We start from the raw sequence: 24,705 nt of genomic DNA, 5'->3' as shown, positions 1-24,705 counted from the left end.
GAATGCTATTATATGGAAAAAAATGTTTAGAGCAGTGTACAACGGCAGTGAGTGGGAAGGAGGGAGAGGGAGGAGGGAGAGGGAGGAGGGAGAGGGGGCTCCTATAGCTGAAAGGGGATTAGAGGGTGAGAAAGCAATCTAGGAGGGGGAAGGGGTAGGTTAATGAGGGGGTAGGTTAAGAAAAAAATTATTAAAAGTTACAGCAAACTGGGTACTGGCAGACAGCTGCCAGTACCTAAGATGGTGGCTAATAGGTAGAGGGTGGAGGTTTAGATAGCTGTTTGGGGGGGGGGGGGTCAGGGAGGTTTGATGGTAAGTGGGGATCCTACACTGCAGAAAATTAAAAAAAATGTATTAAAAATAAGCCTTATATTTTCATACTGGCAGACTTTCTGCCAGTACCTAATATGGGGGTGACCATTGGGGGGAGGGAAGAGAGCTGTTTGAGAGGGATCAGGTAGTGGGAAGTGTCAGATAGGAGGGTAATAATAAAAGTGTGGTTCGCAGCTGCAATTAGCGGCCTACTAATTACCAAAAAGCAATGGCAAAGCTATTAATGTCTGCTATTTCTGAACAAATGGAATCCCAGAGAAGCTTTTACAACCATTTGTGCCATGATTGCACAAGCTGTTTGTAAATAATTTCAGTAAGAAAACTAAAGTTTGTGAAAATGTTAAAGATTTTGGCAAAAAAAATTGTCAAAAAATTTCTGAAAAAATGAACTATTTTTTTTATTTGATCGCATTTGGCAGTGAAATTGTGGCATGAATATACTAAAATGGGCCTAGATCAATACTTTGGGTTGTCTACTAAAAAAAATATATAGTTTTGATAGGTAAATATAAAAAGGTTCTATTTCTGTTTAAATGTAGTGATGGCAAAAATGCGCTGGTCTTTTGGGGAAGTTTTAGTCTGAAATACCCGGTTCTTAAGGGGTTAAAATCTAAACGTTATCCTTATAAAATGTTTAGCTAACCCTACAATATTCAGTCATTATTTATTTTCCAAACTTTTCCAGGAAAATACCTATAGTGCTTGTTCCACTTACCCACATAGACTAAAGTGGCTGATGTGTGGTGAAATGTAAAGGATATTGCAGTGTTTTACACTGTGATTGCTCAGATCAGAGAACAAGTTTAATCACATCTATCTCTATCTAAAGAGATGCAATCCTGAACTGTTTTTGATTTTCATTGCTTAATTGCTGATGTGCTACATGTATAAAACCTTACTTAAAGGGACAGGCTAAATTAAACTTTCATGATTCAGATAGGGTATGCAATTGTACAACTTTCCACATTACTTTAATCATCAAATTTGCTTTGTTCTCTTTGTATTTTTTCTTGAAAGCTAAACCTAGGTAGGCTCATATGCTAATTTCTAAGCCCTTGAAGGCCGCCTCTTATCTTGGTGCATTTTGACAGTTTTTCACAGCTAGACAGTGCTAGTTCATATGCCATATAGATAACATTGTGCTCACTCCCGTGGAGTTATTTATGAGTCACTAAAATGCAAGTCTCTCAAAAGAACTGAAAAAACAGGAAATAGTTAATAAAGGGAATATCTATCTTTTTAAACAATAAAAATTCTGGAGTAGTCTGTCCCTTTAAATTTCCCTTTTGCCTTGCTGGTCTAAAAAAAATAAAATATAATATGACTGGTTTCCTGAACCACAAGCAAATATATGAGAATTTCTAGATTTGCAACCCAGAAATGGCCTGCATTACAAGTGGTGTGCTATCAATATTGCGGTTCAGCACTCAGAATAGCACATAATCTGGTATTATAAGTATTGTTTAGAAAGATAGATAATCCATTTATTACCCATTCCCCAGTTTTGCATAACCAACAATGTTATATTAATACACTTTTTATCTCTGTGATTACTTTGTATCTAAGCCTCTGCAGACTGCCCCCTTATTCAGTTCTTTTGTCAGACTTGCATTTTAGCACAATTTTATCTATGTGGCCACACATGAACTAACATTCTCTAGCTGTGAAAACTTTCAAATGCATTGAGGTAAGGGCTGCCTTCAAGGGTTTAGGAATTGCCATATGAGTCTACCTAAGTTTAGCTTTCAACTAAGAATACCAAGAGAACAAAACAAATTTGATGATAAAAGTGAATAGAAAAGTTGTTTAAAATAGCATGCCCTATCTGAATCATTAAAGTGTAATTTTGACTAGACTGCCCCTTTAATGTAAGCCCATTGTGCTGTAGATAAAAGGGACACAAACCCCCCAAATGTATTTTGTAAAATACAAAGCGCATATAATTTTAAACAACTTTCCAACAACTTACTATCAAATTTCCTTCATTCTCTTGGTATCCTTTGTTGAAGGAGCAGTAATGCATCAATGGGAGCTAGTTAAACACATCTGGTGAGTTAATAACAAGAGGCATGTATATGAAGTCCCCAGCAGCTAGCTCTCAGTAGTATATTGCTGCTCCAGAGTCTACCTAGATATGCTTTTTAACAAAGGATACCAAGAGAACTGAGCAAACTTGATAACAGAAGAAAGTTATTTAAATATTTATGCTCTATCTGAAGCCCAAACATTTCCTTTTGCTGTCAGTGTCCCTTTAAAGCTGAGTAGAGTTAGCTTTGTTTATTGTTAATTTACCATTTTTGTTGTTCGGTATAACAAGTTGTGTAGGTGAGTTTCGGTTTCCAGCGGCTTCTTTCTTCTGGTTGATTGTTGAAATAAAATTACTGAAGGTTGAAAACTGGCCCTTGGCTCCTCTCTCCATTCCCTGAAATTAAAGGAAGCAATTACTGTAAAATGTGCTTTGCAAATGATTTCCCTCATGTGCGCTGTACTGTCATAGGAACATTTGGGAACATAACATCTAATTCCCAAACAAAAGAATAAAACGGTTGTGTTATATAATCGCATAGATATAGTACAGCGAAGCATAGCATAACATAAGTACAATACACAACACCAGAACAGCAGGTCACTGATTAGATCAATTTCAAATCATAATTATATCTGTTTACATAAAATCATTGTGCTCAGTCAAGAAGCTGATACAAGTTTATAGAATTCAAAGCAGCTGCAGGAACATCCCTTTAAGGGACAGATTACAAGTGGAGTGTGATTTAATGCTTCAGCTCGAGCATTAACTCCGCTAAAAGTAAGCTTTTTGCGCACGTCGGGTTGCGCTCGTATTATGAGTTGATCGTAACCTGACGCACGTCAAAAGCCGAACTTAGTATATTGTGCACCATAAGCGGGAAAAAAAGCTACGCAAACCCGGTCTCATATTCTCAAGTGCTTTAACCCGACATGAAAACATTTATATTTCCCATTCCAATGTTCTTCGCATAGAAGAATATGTTCTATTTATTCATAAATACATATTTATATATATATCTGTTTTTTTGCACAAAATATATATTGATATATAAAGGAGCCATTTCCGTAAAAGTTAATACACCCCAGCAGTTAAAATGGATTCTTGGTAAAACATTACACTACTTAGCATAACTAATTATGCAACCAAATATGACTTCATATAGTCACTTTCCCAAATTCTCTTGAGTCTGCATAGACAATCTAAAACTTTGGCCAAGTGTCTTTTGGTTCAGAACCTGGGTGGCACTCATTGATTGGTGGCTAGATGTAGCCACCAATCGCTACTCAGGGTGCTAAACAAAAAATGGCTGGCTCCAAAGCTTAAATTACAGCTTTTTCAATTAAAGATACCAAGAGAACGAAGACAAATTGATAATATGAGTAAATTGGAAAGTTGCTTGAAATTGCATGCTCTAAGTTCTAAGTTCTATCTGAATCATGAAAGAAAAATTTGGGTTTAATATGCCTTTAAGTCCATCAATCTGGAGAAAGGCTTCATAGATTTTGGTAATATTTCTACTATGCGAAGTATCATAATATTATTTACTACATCTAAGGTAAAAAGCTATGGTTTTCTGCTTGTCTTTGATAGAAACATTCAAAAATTTATCTATTTTAGTTACCTATTTTTTTATTTTACCAGATGGGTAAATGTATTTAAAAACTACAGTTGAACTTGTACATGAAGGGGTAGATTTATGTGCGGGCATCGATAAATGTGGACAACATACACTGTCGGCATTTATCATTGCACAAGCATTTCTAGTGAAATGCTTGTGCAATGACGCCCCCTGCACATTCGCGGCCAACCGGCCGCTAGCAGGGGGTGTCAATCAACCTGATCCTATCCGATTGGGCTGATTGCCATCCGCCGCCTCAGAGGTGGCAAGCGAGTTAAGGAGCAGCGGTCTTATTTTTTCTTTATTTTATTTCTTTACTTACATTTCCGGCGAGCCGGAAAAGTACAGGGGTAGATAGCAGCATCCGCTGCTTGGTAAATCTACGCCAAAGTGTGAAATCATAAAGTGTGAACATTATTGTAATATAGCTGGAATTTTTTGTGCCATCAACAAACTAGAAATGATGACATCACCAAACTAGTTAATGTATAAGTTTGCTGAAGAATTATTTAGATTTGAATGTTATTTTCCATTCATGGTCATTTTTTGACTATAGCACATTCAGCAAAATCCCTTTGTCCTATTATTTATGTACTACATACCTCACCATAGGTAGTTCTGCACAGGATAGTTTTCTCTTGAATACATTTTGCATTTTACAACAAAAAGGCCAGTTTGGTTATTGTTAAGCAAGTGCAGATTTCATGCAGTACTCTTGAAAAAATTGATTTCGCCCAGCAGGCATCAGAAATCATTTGGACTATAATAATGCATTTGATATATTTTAATGAGCAAGTGAAAAAGCTTTTTTCCTGTTGATAGTCTTTAATAAAACAATAAATTTTCTGGAAAATACCACAGCAGCTCAGTGTAAAATGTGCTTCTGTGGCAAAAATGGTTAATTTAGTTGCATAATAATTATATATATTTAATAACTTACTTCTTATGGCTTTGCATTGAGAAGCATTGATCTCTCATTGAAGCTTGTGGATGTTTTTTGCTTTGCCCAGTTATACAACCATATGCCATTACAATTTCCTTGGTTCCACTTCCTGTAAAAACTGCTTTCTGAGGGACTGTAATGTTGTGAGAAGTCTCCAAGCAAAATTTTTGAAAAGCAAGAATATTAACCTGCGCCGTACCGTATAAAGTGGTTGTGTCCTGGGCTGTAAGCGCGCCCCTATTACTCCTATCGGCACACTCACACTATGTGGCCGATTTATCAAGGGCTGAATGGCCCCTGATGCCCTTGTTTCCGTGCAGCTCTTAAGACTGCTGCTCCTTAACTCGTCAGCTGTCTCTGAGGCTGCAGACATCTATCCGCCCGGTCATATACGATTGGGTGAATTGACATTGTTTGCTAGCGGCCGATAGGCCGCGATTCTGCAGGGGGCGGCATTGCACAAGCAGTTCACTAGAACTGCTTATGCAATGTTAAATGCCGACAGCGTATGCTGTCAGCATTCAGCGACATCTGGCGGACATGATACGCTATAGCGTATCATGTCCGCCAGACTTTGATAAATCGGCCCCCATTTCTGCATGCTTCAGGTGTGAGCAGTGCAGAAATAGCGTAATAGAGGACACCCCAGGCTAGCGATCACATGGACAAGGTGTCCCTGTCATCCCATGCCTGTCAGTTGTGCCTCAGTTCATGCAATACACGCTGTGATTAGCCTGTATCTCATGCTGCTGCTGGAAGCTTGCATGTGAGGCTATCCAGCAGCAGTACAGTATTTGTCAAAAATGACAGCTAATGTGTATACAATCACTGTGACAGCTAGTACAGTGATTGAATACTTAAAATGGAGTCTAGATACTAGCATGGCCTGGTGCATGCTGGTTTCAGGCTCAGTGGCCAATCACTGGATGCCTGAGGAGTGAGTTAGTCCAGTGATGCACAAAAAGTGACCCATGGTCATGTGATCACTGTGACAGCCAGTCACAGTGATCACATCTAAAATGACAACCTATTTTTTGGCTTGTGATGGTCACTTCCCTTCTGTCCCAGTTAACACTTAAAGTGATAAAAGTGTAAAAAAAAATTAATAAAGTGTTTATATTTTTTAATACATTTTATTTTAAGTGTAAAATCCACTACAGAATTTTAAAATGGATGCTCATGCTCTCCTGCGTTGTTCTTTGAATGCAAACAAATCCAAAATAGAAACAACAGATCTGTAGATAGGGTTTGTTAAAATTACTTTACTGCACTAATTAAAGAAATATGATTTATAGAATTTAAGATAAGAAATGTTTTTTTTTCTTTCACTCACAATAGAAGCAAATTCACAAAAGAGAGAGTAACGAAACAGAGTAGGAAGAAACAGGAGTAGACGTGCTGTTTGGTAGCTCTGTGCCATTACTGGTACCAAATGATAAAACTTCCATATTCAGAGATTTACCTATATCTCCCACCCTCTAATAACTGTGGGACACTCTACTGTGGCGCCAGGGCCCTTTGATCGGTCTTGCTAGTTGAGACCACCAAGAGTGCCAAAGCATAGCCATGGTGATTGCCAGAGGCTCTGCTGGATCCCTTAGCAGTGGCAGGGGACATTACTGGCAACTACAGCACTGCTTTAAGGTCAAGTATTTTGACACTGATGACCATAGTGGCACAAAAGATCAGCACAGCACTAGCCATCCTTCGGAACTCCAGATTACCAAACGCTCTGCTTGACCCCTTAGCAGTGGCAGAGGACATTACTAGCAACTACTGCACAGCTTTACAACTGCGTGGAAAACCAACCACTTGTTTGGAGTTGATGTAATATAGATTTTCTGATGCTTAGGGTCAGTGTAACTCTGCTTTTATTGTAACAGTCTCTTATAATTACTAAACTTGGACATTACTGAGCGACCCTATTTACCCCTCTCCTCTTCAGACTCATTACACTGTTTTTGGCCAGGGAGGTAGGGCAGTAATACAATTTACCTTAACACTTTGCTGTAATGCTAGGTCTGCTCCTGTAACAGACCTGGAGACCTGCTCTCCCTCCTCTTTCCATTTTCTCACCTTACACGGATATAGTCCACTGAACCATTTCCATGTGTTGCCACTAGTGGGTAAGTCCCCAGGTTGAGTAGGGATATAGTCTGTTTCTGGGTTGCTGCGTATTACCTGACACCAGCAACTATAGTTGGAGACCAAATGCTATTAGGCCTTGCTTAACATAAATTCTTAGTCTGTCTGGAGATTTAAAGATGTTGCTGTCACAAAATGAGGATGAGAGTGTAACCTTTTGATATATATTACCAACTAATGCTTTGTTATTTTCTGCACTGTGTGGATCAACTTATTCACTTACCCCTGATTCATTTAAGTGACCGGTCACCTGATCTTTTAAAACTACAACATGGCTCATCAAACAAAAAGGAAGCAAAAGGCTTTGCCTACTTCTAAACACACAGTAAAAGATCACTTTCAACATTCACAATAAGAGGATGCTGCTCACTCAGATGAGGAGATGTCAAACTGACAATCTTCTCCTATCTCTGCTCAGCTGCTAGACTCTACCTTTTCAGAACTCACTGAAAGTGCAACTGGTGAAAGCTCCAAACTGTTGGCTACCAAAAAGACTTTACTAGATACTCATCATGATTCTTAGAAGTGATATTGGCCCCTATTTATCAAGGTCTGGCGGACCTGATCCGACAGTGCGGATCAGGTCCGCCAGACCTCGCTGAATACGGCGAGCAATACGCTCGCCAAATTCAGCATTGCACCAGCAGCTCACAAGAGCTGCTGGTGCAACGCCGCCCCCTGCAGACTCGCGGCCAATGGGCCACCAGCAGGGGGGTGTAAATCAACCTGATCGTACTCGATCGGGTTGATTTCCGGCGATGTCTGTCCACCTGCTCAGAGCAGGCGGACAGGTTATGGAGTCTGAAGACTCGTCAGAAACACGGCCCTTCAGCTCCGTACGGAGCTTGATAAATATGGGCCATTGCATCTATAGGTGAGTGTACTGATGTGCCTCAAAGGAAACAGGAAGATTTGATAGCAGATCATACAAATTTGGTCTCATACTCACAGAAAATGGCTGAAAACAGCTTAGCACTCAAGGCTAATTTATTTGACCTTGAAGACAAGATTGCGTAGGAATAACATTAGAATCAGAAGTATCCCAGAAACTGTGATACAGCAAGAGCTAAAGGCATATCTGCAGGAACTTTTTTGGAATGTTCTTAGCCACATCATGGGCTCAGATATTAAGATCAACAAAGTACAGAGGGCAATCCGCCCTCACTCGATTTCCAATAATAAACCAATGAATATGATAGCTCGCCTCCACTACTTTGGCGTGAGTAGCAGCCCCTTCAGGAAAGTTTAAAGCACTACAAATTTTTTCAGACATTTCAGATTTTTTTCAAAGATATGTTTATTTGTTCATATCAAAATAAGTTATTCTTTACATCAAATGTCTTATAGTACACTTTTATCCCTATGAATGACATATTTTGATATTTATCTGTATCCATGACTACATTAACACCCCCCTCTTTATCTGTCTCTGGACAGATGTGGTAGTGGAAGTCCACTATCAATATTCATGTCCATTATGCTAGTTCTCAGTATAGTTGCATTATTATTAAGACTTGGTATAATAATGACTGTAGTTCTACCCCTTTTTTTCCTCCTCTCGCACCTTGTACTCTTTGGAGACAGGTCTCTTACTTTTTTTTATCCTCATTTTGGTCTCATGGTACTATTACCCTTGATACTTAGTTACTGATAATCCTAGTTATGTCCACAGTTAAATGCTTGTCCCTTAATGTCCAGGGTCTCAATACCACTATTAAGAGGCATTTATTATCTAATTATCTTTATATAAAACATGGCAAAGTTGCCTTTATTCAGGAAACCCATTGGCCTGATCCCAACGATGATAAATAAAATCCACCAAATTGTACTATATGCGTATCTTATCAAAAGAAAGAGAGGGAAGTGGCAATCATGAAAGTTTAATCTATAGATGCCTATGAACATATTTATACTGAAAAAGACTTGCAAGGCCACTATTTAATTCTTATGTGCCTCTTTATACCTACCGAATACTAAGGAAGGGTGATTCCTTCATACTTACTTGGCCAGGCTATCACAGATCAAACAATTCTATAGTCTCCTCTAGGGAGCCTTTAATATGGTATATACATAATGATAAGAGATCATTGGAGGAGTGCACTCCAGAGATACCCCTAGACCCCAATCTATCACATTTCATAAATATACCAATATAATTTATTTGATATCTGGCAAGCCCTACATCCCTCAGCTAAAGAATTTGCCCATTACTTAATGCCTCATATCTTCTTCTCAAGGCTAGATTACATTTTTTCTGACTATTTACTGATGAAGAACATTCATCACTTGGAATTCCATGAGTGTTTGTGGTCTGATAATTAGGCAGCGACTGGAGATCTTGGGAGCAGGGCTCAATCTTTTCCGAAATGGAGATTGCTAGAGTTTTTATTTGCTGAGCACTTTTAACCTGAGGCCGAGCAGGAAGTCATTTTGAAATTAAATTAGGCTAGCTCAATTGCAAAGTGTTAATTAACTGGAGGATAAAGTCATTTTTAAAATGTTATAATATATTGCATCATTTGAATATTGCAATGTAAATTAGCTGCAGATTTTTTGTTTAAATGTCTCTTGAATAAATTTGTTTCTTTGCTCTTGGTCACATTAAAAATGTAGTAATAAAATGTCTCACAAAATCTTTTTACATTCAGGTGTCACAACTTTTCAAATTGTGAAATGCTAGGGGTGGGGTAAAAAATGTCTTAAAGCCATCAAACAATCAATCAATGTGCTGCCGGTTTGCAGCGCTGCTCTGTATTTGGCTGTTCACTTTAAACAGTGCTTATTTCTGGTTGCACTGTGATAAGGAAAACTTACACAGTGAAGCCAGAGCACAGCACTGTTTGAACAGAACAGCCTGATGTGGAGCAGCGCTGCAAAGCGAAAATTCTAAAAGTTCCTGCATATGTCCTGTTCTTTCTGCAGACATGCTGCATTTTCTTCCATGACATCTCAGATCACAGCAAATTCTGACTTGGGGGGGCAGCCCTTAAGCGCTAGTAAAACGTGAGTTTCTGATTGAGTGGAAGATACCAAAATGCAAACACCACCTAAGACTGAATAGGCAACAGAAGACGGACTCCTTCAGGGCCTACACATTAATTCCTTGGTGTGCGAGAGCTGCACTGGATCACTCAAAACCCGATTTTGTGGAAAAGACCTTCTGCAATACGGTGCCACTGGGCCACACACATTCAAACAGAAAAACCTTCTCCTTGTGGGATGGAGCTGCACCACATCCACATCCCTGATAGCTGCCACCAATGGGTTAAACCACAGCTGGGAATAATTCTTCATGTGATGCATGATCACTAGAGTCCCTGTAGAAAGGACCTTTCACAGTTCTACACTACCCAATCAGGCATAGCAAACACAGATTTGTGTAGCAAGGTGCCTTATTCCAGTTCAAGATGCCTCAAGATGACAAGATCTAACTTGGCTTGATGAGCCCTTCAAATCTTTCATATAGAGACTAGATTGTATTCTCTTTAACCCATCAGAAGACTGCTAAACCCATTTCCATCTTTTTAGAATTCATTACACAAAATGTAGTAGCCTGATGAAAATCTGGAAAGACTCTGAAAGCATGATGAATATAGATCTCTTTAAGCAAATGGCCATCTTAAAAACAGCATGTATACCCAGGACTATATAGCTATCATGAACAAACTAGAAATTTTAGAGTTTAGAGGTGAACTAAATAATATTATCCTAAAAGAAGCGCAAGGTCATAGTCTTTATTGACAAATTATTTATTTTAAAAGGGTAAGAAAGCAGGGTCCCTCTTAGTGATGACACTTTGGAAAGAAAATCCTAAAAAATTATTTCCCAGAATGAAAAGAACCCCAAGACACCAGGGTATACTAGACATGGTTTGATCCTTTTGCAACATATATTATACAACCTTCCTGTTTGGGGTTCAACAAGGCAGCTTAAAGAAATAGAAAGATATGTAGTAAAAGTCTATTACCTAGCATTGCATCACTAGTCCTGAAGTTATTATCCTTTTTCAGCTATATTGACTAGGGCACACTGTACTCCCCAAGATACAGGGGGTCAGACTATTAATTCTAAAGCCAGGCAAACCTCCTGCCGAGTAGTGTCAACCTTACTTCCCTTCTAAACTCTCATCAGAAAATAAACGCTAAATTCCTTGTCAAGTGATCAACCCCCCCTCCCAACAATAAACATGTCAATCACGTGAGCTTTATCCCGGAAATTAAACCCATGGAAAATATCACTGGGTTCTTCAACTGACTCAGTATGATTAGCAATAGCAATGTAAGCAGTTTCATCCCCTCACGCTGTCTTACCAGGAGTTTTCAAGGGTATAAGTTGAGTAAGGTATTTTAAGGGACAACTTCTAAATCTGAAATCCTCAGTATACCAATGATATCAAGTTAATTCAAAACCCTTTATAGAATTTGTCCCTAGAGCAAAAATGCTATATTTAAGAATAACTTTTTCTCCTCTAACCCACGCACACTTTTTGATGATAACTATAATGTTGCTCTTGAATATATACAAAAATAATTAATAATTTGGAAAGCAGGGGTGGACCGAACAGTGGGGCATAAAAGTTATGGTCCGTGGGCCCGGCAGGTAGGGGATCCACTAGCTGTGTCACCAAGACAGTTAAATGAGTAGTACAGTGGTGACAGCTGAGCAAGTGGTTGTGACAGTGAGTGAACACACTCACAAACTGTGAGTAATCACAGCGTCCCCTGTTCAAAGATTAGCTACGCTAGTGGCTATGAGCTGGGGCAAGCTGTAGTAGTTAGTGCAGCAGCTAAGGGTGGGCAGATTGGGGGCCCTGACCCTAGCCCTGGAGTGGGAGCCCTATTTCTGAAAGTGGCTTCTGCTGTGGTTGTGCTATGCTAGTGGTTGTGAGCTGGGGCAAGCTGTAGTAGTTAGTGCAGCAGTTAAGAGTGGGCAGATTGGGGGCTCTGACCCTAGCCCTGGAGCTGGAGCCCTATAACTGAAAGCGGCTTCTGCTGATCTGTAGGTTATAGACTGTGGGGTCTGGCCCATGGAGTGTGGGGTATGACCCTGAAGGTTGGATACCATGTCCCTTGACATGAGATTAGAAGCCCTACCCCTCTTGGAAGGGCAAACCAATTTTGAGGTTATAGATGGATGCAAAAAATTGAGAAAAACATCCTCCTAAGAATCTGATACATAAGCAGCTCTAATTTCCCTTCCAAATATATTACCTCAGAAAAACTGCAGTCCCGAATCAATGCCATTATGTTAGTGTTCAATTAGGCTTTGGCTATATACAGATAAGCATGGCTTCGGATCATATACTGAAGAAATGACATCCACAAGAATGCAAAATAACACAAAAAGTTAGAGCAAAAATTAGAACATGACAACCCCAGACAATTGTTTCAGCCTTCATTGGGCCTCATCAGTGAGGTGCAGCCATATTCCTCTTAGCACACTAGCAAGGAGTCCATGTCTGGTTACCCCATCACCCTTAAAGAGACCTTCCCAGGATTTATGCAAAGAGAGAAGCGCTCTACCAGGAACGAACAACAGCTCTACTTCAGCTTGTTCTATGGTGAGTTACCACCTAGGAGCAGCCTCTTTTAGCCCAGTTGTGCTTTTCACAGATGAAAACGTTTCTTAAATCTACAAAGAGATACTACTAATATATTATAGTATGTGTTTATGATGAGAATAATTAAACTGAGAAGTCCATTTACTAAAGAAAAGGTTTATACTATGCTTATTCACCTAAATAGGAGTTCCCTCAGTCAAAATAATTATAAAGAACCACCTGGCAGTTATCTCATTTCCTAGAAGGAAAAAAAAAATGAATTTAAGTCTCTAGTATATTACTTAAAAACAAACAACTAGATTACAAGTTATGTGCACTATAGGGTAATTAACGAACGCAACAAAAGTTGCGTTATTTAACCTCCTACAGCGCTGCCATCACAAGTTTTGAAATAGCCGGCTTGTGCGTGGGATATGGTGCTTTTAAGCACCATACCGCACAAAATACAAGCGCTGTTTTGATGTGCTCGTGCACGCTTTCCCCATAGACATCAATGCGATCGTGGAAAGAAAAGCTCCGTAACACAGCCCCATTGATGTCTATGGGGGGAAAAAAGTAACGTTTAAACCTAACACCCTAACATAAACCCCACGTCTAAACACCCCTAATCTGCGGCCCCCGACACCTACATAATGTTATTAACCCCTAATCTGCGGCCCCTGACATAGCTGACACCTACATAATGTTATTAACCCCTAATCTGCCGCCCCCAATATCGCCGACACTTACATAATGTTATTAAGACCTAATCTGCGGCCCCTGACATCGCCAACACCTACATAATGTTATTAACCCCTAATCTGCCGCTCAAAATATCGCCGCCACCTAAATAAATCTATTAACCCCTAATCTGCCACTCCCGATATCGCCGCCACTATACTAAAGTTATTAACCCACATTCCCCTGCATCCCAACATCGCCCACACTATAATAAATCTATTTACCCCTATTTCACTGCTCCCCGACATCGCCACAACTAAATAAACCTATTAACCCCTAAACCACCAGCCCCCCACATTGCAACAACTTAAATTAAACTATTATAACCCCAAAACTTAACCCTAACGTAACCCTAAGCTTAACCCTAACCCTAATGTAACCCTACCACCCCCTAAAATTAACATAATTAAAATATAGCTACATTAAAGTTACAATTATTAACTAAATAATTCCTATTTAAAACTAAATACATACTTACCTGTGAAATAAAACCTATGCTAGCTACAATATAACTAATAGTTATATTGTAGCTAGCTTAGGTATTATTTTTCACAGGTAAGTTTGTATTTATTTTAACTAGGTAGACTAGTTAGTAAATAGTTATTAACTATTTAATAACTACCTAGCTAAAATAAATACAAACTTACCTGTCAAATAAAACCTAAGCTGCCTTACACTAAACTCTTACATTACAAAAAATAAAAAACACTAAAATTACAAATGGGTCTTTTGTAGGGCATTGCCCTAAAGTTAACAGCTCTTTTGCTACAAAACAAAACAAACACCCCCTAACAGTATTAAAAAAAACACCCCCCAAACCAACAAAATAAAAATAAAGTAAAACCTAATCTACCCATTGCCCTGAAAAGGGCATTTTTATGGGCATTGCCCTTAAAAGGGCATTTAGCTCATTTGCTGCCCAAGCCCTAATCTAAAAATAAAAACCCACCCCAAAAAGAAAAAAATATATTACACAAAATAACAAACAAATTATCAAAAATAATAAAAATTGTGCCTATTCTAATACCCATTTAAAAAAAATAATCCCAAAAATAAAAAACCTAATCTAGAAAAAACTACCAATAGCCCTTAAAAGGGCCTTTTGTAGGGCATTGCCCTAAAGATATCAGCTCTTTTTCTGAAAAAAATACTAAGTCCCACTAACATTACAAACGCCCACCCCCCCCACCCACAAAATAAAAAAAACTATCTAAAAAACCTAATCTACCTATTGCCCTAAAAAGGGCATTTGTAAGGGCATTTTTGCTGCCCAAACCCTAATCTAAAATAAAAACCCACCCAAAAACCCTTAAAAAAAACTAACACTAACCCCCGATGATCCACTTACAGTTTTTGAAGTCCCGCTTGAACGATCTTCATCCAGACGGCCTCTTCTATCTTCATCCAGGCGGCGTTGTCCTCATCCACACGGCGAGAACTCTTTTTCCAGGCGGCATCTTCTATTTTGATCCCGGCAGCGCAGAGCGGGTCAATCCTGAAGACATCCGGCGTGGGGCATCCTCTTCATACGGTCGTTGTCATACACTGAATCTTCAATACAAAGTACGCAATCCAAGATGACGTCCCTTGTATTCCTATTGGCTAAAAAAAATGAATCAGCCAATAGGAATTAGAGATGCTAAAATCCTATTGACTGTTCAAATTAGCCAATAGGATTTTAGCAGCTCTCATTCTATTGAATGATTCATCATCCAATAGAATGAGAGCTGCTTAAATCCTACTGGCTGTTCAAATCAGCCATCATCCAATAGAATGAAAGCTGCTTAAATCCTATTGGATATTTAAATCAGATTTTAGCAGCTCTAATTCCTATTGACTGATTCAAAATTTTCAGCCAATAGGAATGCAAGGGACGCCATCTTGGATCGCGTCCCTTGCATTGAATATTCAGTGTACAGCGGCGAATGTATGAAGAGGATGCTCCGCACCGGATGTCTTCAGGCTGGACCCGCTCTGCATCGACGGGATCAAGATAGAAGACGCCGCCTGGATGAAGATAGAAGAGGCCATCTGGATGAAGATCGTTCAAGCAGGACTTCAAAAACTGTAAGTGGTATGGTTTTTTTAAGGGTTTTTTGGGTGGGCTTTTTTTTTAGATTAGGGTTGGGCAGCAAAAGAGCTAAATGCCCTTTTAAGGGCAATGCCCATACAAATGCCCTTTTCAGGGCAATGGGTAGATTAGGTTTTTTAGATAGTTTTTTAATTTTGTGGGTTGGGGGGTTGGGGGTTTGTAATGTTAGTGGAACTTTGTATTTTTTTCAGAAAAAGAGCTGATATCTTTAGGGCAATGCCCCAAAAAATGCCCTTTTAAGGGCTATTGGTAGTTTATTCTAGACTAGTCCTAAAGCCTGTGTACACGGGCCAATTTTTTTAAGTACCGCGGTTCCAACCCTTGCTCCCTCTCTCCCCTCTCTTTTGCGCTCTCTCTCCCCCCTCTCTTTTGAGCTCTCTCTCCCCTCTTTTGCTCTCTCTCTCCCCCTCTTGTGCTCTTTCTACCCCCCTCTTTTGCTCTCTCTCTCTCGCCCTCTTTTGCTCTCTCCCCCTCTTTTACTCTCTCCCCTATTTTGCTCTCTCTCCCCACTCTTTTGCTCTCTCTCCCCCCTCTTTTGCTCTCTCCCCCTCTTTTGTGCTCTCTCTCCCCCCTCTCTTTTGCTCTGTATCCCCCTCTCTTTTTCTCTCTCTCCCCCCTCTCTTTTGCGCTCTCTCCCCTCTTTTGCTCTCTCTCTCTTTCCCCCCTCTCTTTTGCTCGCTTTCTCTCTTTCCTTACTCTCTTTTGCTCTTTCCCTCCTCTCTTTTGGTCTCTCCCCCCTCTCTTTTGGTCTCTCTCTCTCCCCCTCCTCTCTCCCCTCTGTTTTGCTCTCCCCTCTGGTTTTCTCTCTCACTTGACCATGCCCCTGCCACCCTGGCTGCTCCCGCCCGGTCACGCCCGTTCATGCGCGCTCCCGTCTGACCACGCCCCATTGCCATGCCCGCCAGCCATGCACCCATCACAGCATGCTCGGCCACGCCCCCTATCACGACATGCCTGGTCACACCCCCATCATGGCACCCTCGGCCACGCCCCCCCAGGCAGCTTCGGCAGTGCACACTCCTCTGCTGCTCAAGGCCAGGTATGTTTGTCTGCAGTCTCTACTGCGCATGACTGCATCTGACATACCTGGCCTTTTATTATATGGGATTAGGTTTTTTATTTTGGGGTGTTTTTTTTTTTTTTTAAATGCGTATTAGAATAGACATCATTTTTATTATTTTTTATAATTTGTTTGTTATTTTGTTAAAAAAAAAAATTTCTTTTTGGGGTGTTTTTTATTTTTAGATTAGGGCTTGGGCAGCAAAATAGCTAAATGCCCTTTTAAGGGCAATAACCATATAAATGCCCATCTCAGGGCAATGGGTAGATTAGGTTTTACTTTATTTTTATTTTGTGGGTTTGGGGGGTGGGGGTTTGTATACTGTTAGGGGGTGTTTGTTTTGTAGCAAAAGAGCTGTTAACTTTAGGGCAATACCCTACAAAAGGCCATTTTAAGGGCCCTTGGTAGTTTATTATAGATTAGGGATTTTTTTCTTTTGGGGTGTTTTTTTATTTTTTTAAAGGGTATTAGAATAGGCATACTTTTTATTGTTTTGTGTAATTTCATGTTTTTTTTGTAATGTTAGGGTTTAGTGTAATGTAGCTTGTTTTTTTTTTACAGGTAAGTTTGTATTTATTTTAAATAGGTAGTTAGCAAATAGTTAATAGCTATTTACTAACTTGTCTACCTAGTTAAAATAAATACAAACTTACCTGTGAAATAAAAATAAATCCTAAGCTAGCTACAATATAACTACTAGTTATATTGTAGTTAGCTTAGGTTTTATTTCACAGGTAAGTATGTATTTAGAATTAAATAGGAATTATTTAGTTAATAATTGTAACTTTAATTTAGCTATATTTTAATTATGTTAAAGTTAGGGGGTGTTAGGGTTATGGTTAGGTTTAGGGTTAGGCTTAGGGTTACGTTAGGGTTAGGTTTAGGTGTTAATATAGTTTAATTTAGTTTATTGCGATGTGGGGGGATTTCGGTTTAGGGGTTGGTTTAGGGGTTAATAGTTTACTTTAGTTTATTTCGTTGTGGGGGGCTTGCGGTTTAGCGGTTAATAGGTTTATTATAGTGGCGGCGGTGTAGGGCTTAATAACTTTAGTATAGTGGGGGTGATGTGAGCGGACGGCAGATTAGGGGTTCATTATATTTAAACAGTGTTTGCGATGCGGGAGGGTAGCTGTTTAGGGGTTAATATGTTTATTATTGTTGTGACAATGTCGGGGAGCAGCGGAATAGGGGTTAATATTTTTTAGTGGCGGCGATATCGGGAGCGACAGATTAGGAGTTAATAAATTTAATATAGTATTTGCGATGTGGGAGGGCCTCGGTTTAAGGGTTAACAGGTAGTTTATGAGTGTTTAGTGTACTTTGTAACACTAGTTATGAGTTTTATGTTACAGTTTTGTAGCGTAAAACTCATAACTACTTTTAGATGGCGGTACGGAACTTGTCGTTATAGGGTGTAATGCAAGCTTTTTAGCCTCACCGCAAAACTCGTTATGGCTGCGCTATGGGAATCCCATGAAAAACGTAATTTTTACGAGTGCGGGACTGACGTTGCGTTACAAGCTAAAAGGCTTGCGGTACAGCTATACCGACAAGACTTGTAATGGCTGCTGTGAAAACCAGGGTTAACCAACCCTGCGCCAATCACTTGTTTGGCACCGAAAGGGTTATCAGACCCCTTCTACTGTCACTAATCGGTAACAATCTAGCCACGCCAGGCAAGCTTGTGACGTAGTTCAGTGGGTGCAAGGGTTAACAACATTCTCTAGTCTGTACTAGACGTAAAAAAGAATGCCCAAAACTCCCCTTTAATGCCACCTACACTAAACTAAAAATGATATCCAGCTGCCACAATTTAAGATTATATGATATGGGAAATCTTAAGGAAACCCCAGATTACAATTAACTCTCTGAATACAATTTAGCAGAAAAATAATCTACTATACTGTCTTATTACTACCAGTCTCTTCCAGTAACATGGTTCCTATATTAGACAAAGGCCAAAGCTTAATAAAGGAATTATTTATTATGCCAAAAATTATTATGCACAATGCATTATTAATAAAATGCTGTTACAAGTAAAATTACACACAAGCAAACAGTTTTTTAAATAAAAAGGAGAAAAAACAGATTTTATTTACTAGTCTTAATATCTGTGCCAGAGAGATGGCATGAAGCAATGGGTCCTTACTCCGTTCGTCACAGCCTCCCTTGTAAGAATGACAATTTCATTGTTAAAACACAAGACCCTTATACACTTTTTCAATAGATCAGGTTGCCTGACCTCACCCCCTTTGCAGGGGCTGGCTGGGAAACCCCCTATCTTTTACAACAGTCAATAAACTTTAAGTACCTTTGGCTGACATCAGAGAACACATTATAATTTTCTGCTAGATACATCCATTTTCCTATAGACAGAAAGGCAATCTCTTAGTTACATTGTGAGAATTAGTTTGATACCAAATATGACAGGGTTGTCATATTTCCCTTCATCTAATGTCATAACCTGTTTTAAACACACATCTTACATTGTACCTATGTCCTTTTATTGACCTCATCAGGATCTGGGGAGAGGGCACTTTTATGGGCTTGCTGCCTCAATGACTATACAATAACAGTTATTCAAGTGGCACTCTTAAACAATTTATAATGGGGTCTGGATTTTGTAACAAAAAACAAACAACATAAACATAGGACACAATAGCACAAAAATAAATACGTAAATAAAGGGGTTTACATTTTTCATTTTACCCACAAAGCATCAGGCTTTTGAAAGATATTAGCGTAGAAAGCTAAGATCCTTCTTAGCTGGTAATGGGTCGACTCCTAAGTGTTACATTCTTGCTTTTCAATTAAAAATAACAAGAGAACAAAGAAAAAATTATAATAGGAGTAAATTAGAAAGTTGCTTAAAATTGCATGTTCTATCTGAATCATGAATTGCCATCCTGCCTTCAATGAAGTAAAGAGTTAAAGCATGAGTATTGCTGGCCTGGAGTGTGCTACTGTGTGAGCCTTTGAAGCAGATAGTGGTGCATGTGATCTGCTATACTGCCAACGTGAAAATTTGTTTAGCAAAAAAAAAAGATACTTTTTTTTTCTAGACTATTGGATTTTTTTTCTCTTTAACAGTCTGAGCTCATTATATTAACAGTCAAGCAAAGCTGTAACAATAATTAAGAAACTTGAAAAAACCTGTAACTGTGGCTTCATAAACTTTGTCTCTAATTATTAAAGGAACATGAAAGGGAACGTTTCATGTTTCAGATAGAAAATGCAATTTTAAGAAACTTTTCAATTTATTTCTATTATCAAATTGACCTAGTTTTCTTAATATCCTTTGTATAAAGATAAAGGTATACCTAGATAGGCTCAGGAACTGCAGTGCAGTACTGGGACCTTGCAACATTTGTCTCATATCATTGGCTTACCAGATGTGTTTAGCTAGGTCCTAGCATTGCATTGCTGCTCTGGGGCTGATTTTATCTATGTGTTTAATACCTTTGCTGGTGTTAGACACAGTTATATCCAAGCAATAATGCAATTATAAAATGTTCTAACATATTAGAGCATTTTCTTTTTACACTTGTATGTTCCTTTAAAGGGACAGTAAAGTCAAAATTAAAGTGAAAGTCAATCCTAGCGTTTTTTAACGCTAGGATTGACTATTAAAACAAAAAAGGGGACTTTCATTCATGAAGTATAAGATACTTCATGTAGAAAGCTCCTTTATTTGTTTCAACCGATCGCCGTTCTGAGCTGCTAACGTAGCCCATGGCAAAAAAATTTTTTACTAAGTTGGGACGTTTTCACCTCTTAGGAAATAGCTGTGCGGTAAATCCGGCTCCCAAGGACGCCAAGCTGGATTTACCACACGGCTATTGGCTAAGAGGTGAAAACTTCACCTCTCAAGCAAAACAGCGATCTGCCGTGGGCTTCCTTAGCAGCTCAGAACAGCGATCCGTTGAAACAAATAAAGAAGCTTTCCACATGAATGAAAGTCCCCTTTATTTGTTTCAATAGTCAAACCTATCGTTTCAAAAATGCTACGATTGAATTACACTTTAAATGTATTGGATAGATCATGAAGTTTTAAACAACTTTTCAATTTACTTCTATTAATTTTGCTTAGTTCTGTTTGTATCCTTTCTTAAAGAGTCATTCTAGGGGAGCTTAGGAGCGTGAATGTGTCTTTAGCCATTTGGCAGCAGTGTTTGCAACATTGTTTATAGCAGTGTTATACAAAGTTAGAAAAACTGCTGCCTCAGGCCTAGATTTAGAGTTGGGCGGTAGCCGTCAAAACCAGCGTTAGAGGCTCCTAACGCTGGTTTTTACCGCCCTCTGGTATTTGGAGTCAGTCATTAAAGGGTCTAACGCTCACTTTTCAGCCGCGATTTTCCATACCGCAGATCCCCTTACGTCAATTGCGTATCCTATCTTTTCAATGGGATCTTTCTAACTCCGGTATTTAGAGTCGTGGCTGAAGTGAGCGTTAGAAATCTAACGACAAAACTCCAGCCGCAGAAAAAAGTCAGTAGTTAAGAGCTTTCTGGGCTAACGCCGGTTTATAAAGCTCTTAACTACTGTGCTCTAAAGTACACTAACACCCATAAACTACCTATGTACCCCTAAACCTAGGTCCCCCCACATCGATTACATTTTTTTAACCCCTAATCTGCCGACCGCCACCTACGTTACTTATGTACCCCTAATCTGCTGCCCCTAACACCGCCGACCCCTATATTATATTTATTAACCCCTAACCTGCCCCCCACAACGTCGCCGCCAGCTCCCTACAATAATTAACCCCTAATCTGCCGCTCCGTAAACCGCCGCTACCTACATTATCCCTATGTACCCCTAATCTGCTGCCCCTAACACCGCCGACCCCTATATTATATTTATTAACCCCTAATCTGCCCCCCTCAACGTTGCCTCCACCTGCCTACACTTATTAACCCCTAATCTGCCGAGCGGACCGCACCGCTACTATAATAAAGTTATTAACCCCTAATCCGCCTCACTCCCGCCTCAATAACCCTATAATAAATAGTATTAACCCCTAATCTGCCCTCCCTAACATCGCCGACACCTAACTTCAATTATTAACCCCTAATCTGCCGACCGAATCTCGCCGCTACTATAATAAATGGATTAACCCCTAAAGCTAAGTCTAACCCTAACCCTAACACCCCCCTAACTTAAATATAATTTAAATCTAACGAAATAAATTAACTCTTATTAAATAAATTATTTCTATTTAAAGCTAAATACTTACCTGTAAAATAAACCCTAATATAGCTACAATATAAATTATAATTATATTATAGCTATTTTAGGATTTATATTTATTTTACAGGTAACTTTGTATTTATTTTAACCAGGTACAATAGCTATTAAATAGTTAAGAACTATTTAATAGCTAAAATAGTTAAAATAATTACAAAATTACCTGTAAAATAAATCCTAACCTAAGTTACAATTAAACCTAACACTACACTATCAATAAATAAATTAAATAAAATACCTACAATTACCTACAATTAAACCTAACACTACACTATCAATACATTAATTAAATACAATACCTACAAATAACTACAATTAAATAAACTAACTAAAGTGCAAAAAATAAAAAAGAACTAAGTTACAAACAATAATAAAATATTTACAAACATTAGAAAAATATTGCAACAATTTTAAACTAATTACACCTACTCTAAGCCCCCTAATAAAATTACAAAGCCCCCCAAAATAAAAAAAATGCCCTACCCTATTCTAAATTAAAAAAGTTCAAAGCTCTTTTACCTTACCAGCCATGAAAAGGGCCCTTTACGGGGCATGCCCCAAGAAATTCAGCTCTTTTGCCTGTAAAACAATACCCCCCCCAACATTACAACCCACCACCCACATACCCCTAATTTAACCCAAACCCCCCTTAAATAAACCTAACACTAAGCCCCTGAAGATCTTCCTACCTTATCTTCACCTCACCGGGTATCACCGATCGGTCCTGGCTCCAAAATCTTCATCCAACCCAAGCGGGGGCTGGCGATCCATAATCCTGTGGCTGAAGAGGTCCAGAAGAGGCTCCAAAGTCTTCATCCTATCCGGGAAGAAGAGGCGATCCAGACCGGCAACCATCTTGATCCAAGCGGCATCTTCTATCTTCATCCTATGAGGAACGGCTCCATCGTGAAGACCTCCAGCACGGATCAATCTTCTTCCGACGACGTCCAACTGAAGAATGACGGTTCCTTTAAGGGACGTCATCCAAGATGGCGTCCCTCGAATTCCGATTGGCTGATAGGATTCTATCAGCCAATCGGAATTAAGGTAGGAAAATTCTGATTGGCTGATGGAATCAGTCAATCAGAATCAAGTTCAATCCGATTGGCTGATCCGACCACCAATCAGATTGAGCTCGCATTCTATTGGCTGATCGGAACAGCCAATAGAATGCGAGCTCAATCTGATTGGCTGATCGGATCAGCCAATCGGATTGAACTTGATTCTGATTGGCTGATTCCATCAGCCAATCAGAATTTTCCTACCTTAATTCCGATTGGCTGATAGAATCCTATCAGCCAATCGGAATTCGAGAGACGCCATCTTGGATGACGTCCCTTAAAGGAACCGTCATTCTTCAGTTGGACGTCGTCGGAAGAAGATTGATCCGCGCTGGAGGTCTTCACGATGCAACCGTTCCTCATCGGATGAAGATAGAAGATGCCGCTTGGATAAAGATGGTTGCCGGTCTGGATCGCCTCTTCTTCCCGGATAGGATGAAGACTTTGGAGCCTCTTCTGGACCTCTTCAGCCGCAGGATTATGGATCGCCAGCCCCCGCTTGGGTTGGATGAAGATTTTGGAGCCAGGACCGATCGGTGATACCCGGTGAGGTGAAGATAAGGTAGGAAGATCTTCAGGGGCTTAGTGTTAGGTTTATTTAAGGGGGGTTTGGGTTAGATTAGGGGTATGTGGGTGGTGGGTTGTAATGTTGGGGGGGGGTATTGTATGTGTTTTTTTTACAAGCAAAAGAGCTGAATTCTTTGGGGCATGCCCCGCAAAGGGCCCTTTTCAGGGCTGGTAAGGTAAAAGAGCTTTGAACTTTTTTAATTTAGAATAGGGTAGGGCATTTTTTTATTTTGGGGGTCTTTGTTATTTTATTAGGGGGCTTAGAGTAGGTGTAATTAGTTTAAAATTGTTGTAATATTTTTCTAATGTTTGTAAATATTTTATTATTTTTTGTAACTTAGTTCTTTTTTATTTTTTGTACTTTAGTTAGTTTATTTAATTGTAGTTATTTGTAGGTATTGTATTTAATTAATGTATTGATAGTGTAGTGTTAGGTTTAATTGTAGATAATTGTAGGTAGTTTATTTAATTTATTTATTGATAGTGTAGTGTTAGGTTTAATTGTAACTTAGGTTAGGATTTATTTTACAGGTAATTTTGTAATTATTTTAACTATTTTAGCTATTAAATAGTTCTTAACTATTTAATAGCTATTGTACCTGGTTAAAATAAATACAAAGTTACCTGTAAAATAAATATAAATCCTAAAATAGCTATAATATAATTATAATTTATATTGTAGCTATATTAGGGTTTATTTTACAGGTAAGTATTTAGCTTTAAATAGGAATAATTTATTTAATAAGAGTTAATTTATTTCGTTAATTTAGGGGGGTGTTAGGGTTAAAGTTAGACTTAGCTTTAGGGGTTAATAAATTTATTAGAGTAGCGGTGAGCTCCTGACGGCAGATTAGGGGTTAATACTTGAAGTTAGGTGTCGGCAATGTTAGGGAGGGCAGATTAAGGGATAATACTATTTATTATAGGGTTATTGAGGTGGGAGTGAGGCGGATTAGGGGTTAATACATTTATTATAGTAGCGCTCAGGTCCGGTCGGCAGATTAGGGGTTAATAAGTGTAGTTAGGTGGAGGCGACGTTGGGGGCGGCAGATTAGGGGTTAATAAATATAATATAGGGGTCGGCGATGTTAGGGCAGCAGATTAGGGGTACATAGGGATAATTTAGTTGGCGGGGTGTACGGAGCGACAGATTAGGGGTTAAAAATAATATGCAGGGGTCAGCGATAGCGGGGGTGGCAGATTAGGGGTTAATAAGTGTAAGGTTAGGGGTGTTTAGTGTTAGGTGCAGACGTAGGAAGTGTTTCCACATAGAAAACAATGGGGCTGCGTTAGGAGCTGAACGCGGCTTTTTGCAGGTGTTAGGTTTTTT

General features: G+C 39.2%; 1 protein-coding gene across 1 annotated transcript in view; it reads right to left on the bottom strand.

Moving 5' to 3' along the window:
• Nucleotides 1–24,705, bottom strand: part of HECTD2 (HECT domain E3 ubiquitin protein ligase 2) — a 375,065-nt gene that overhangs the window by 312,513 nt on the left and 37,847 nt on the right. Inside the window, exon 2 of the mRNA XM_053692327.1 lies at nt 2,626–2,755. Coding sequence (XP_053548302.1) covers nt 2,626–2,755 — 130 coding nt within the window. The remainder of the gene's footprint in view (nt 1–2,625; nt 2,756–24,705) is intronic.

This window comes from Bombina bombina, chromosome 9 (assembly GCF_027579735.1).
Source record: "Bombina bombina isolate aBomBom1 chromosome 9, aBomBom1.pri, whole genome shotgun sequence".
NCBI classification, from domain to species: domain Eukaryota; kingdom Metazoa; phylum Chordata; class Amphibia; order Anura; family Bombinatoridae; genus Bombina; species Bombina bombina.
This window is presented reverse-complemented; position numbering and strand designations above follow the sequence as displayed.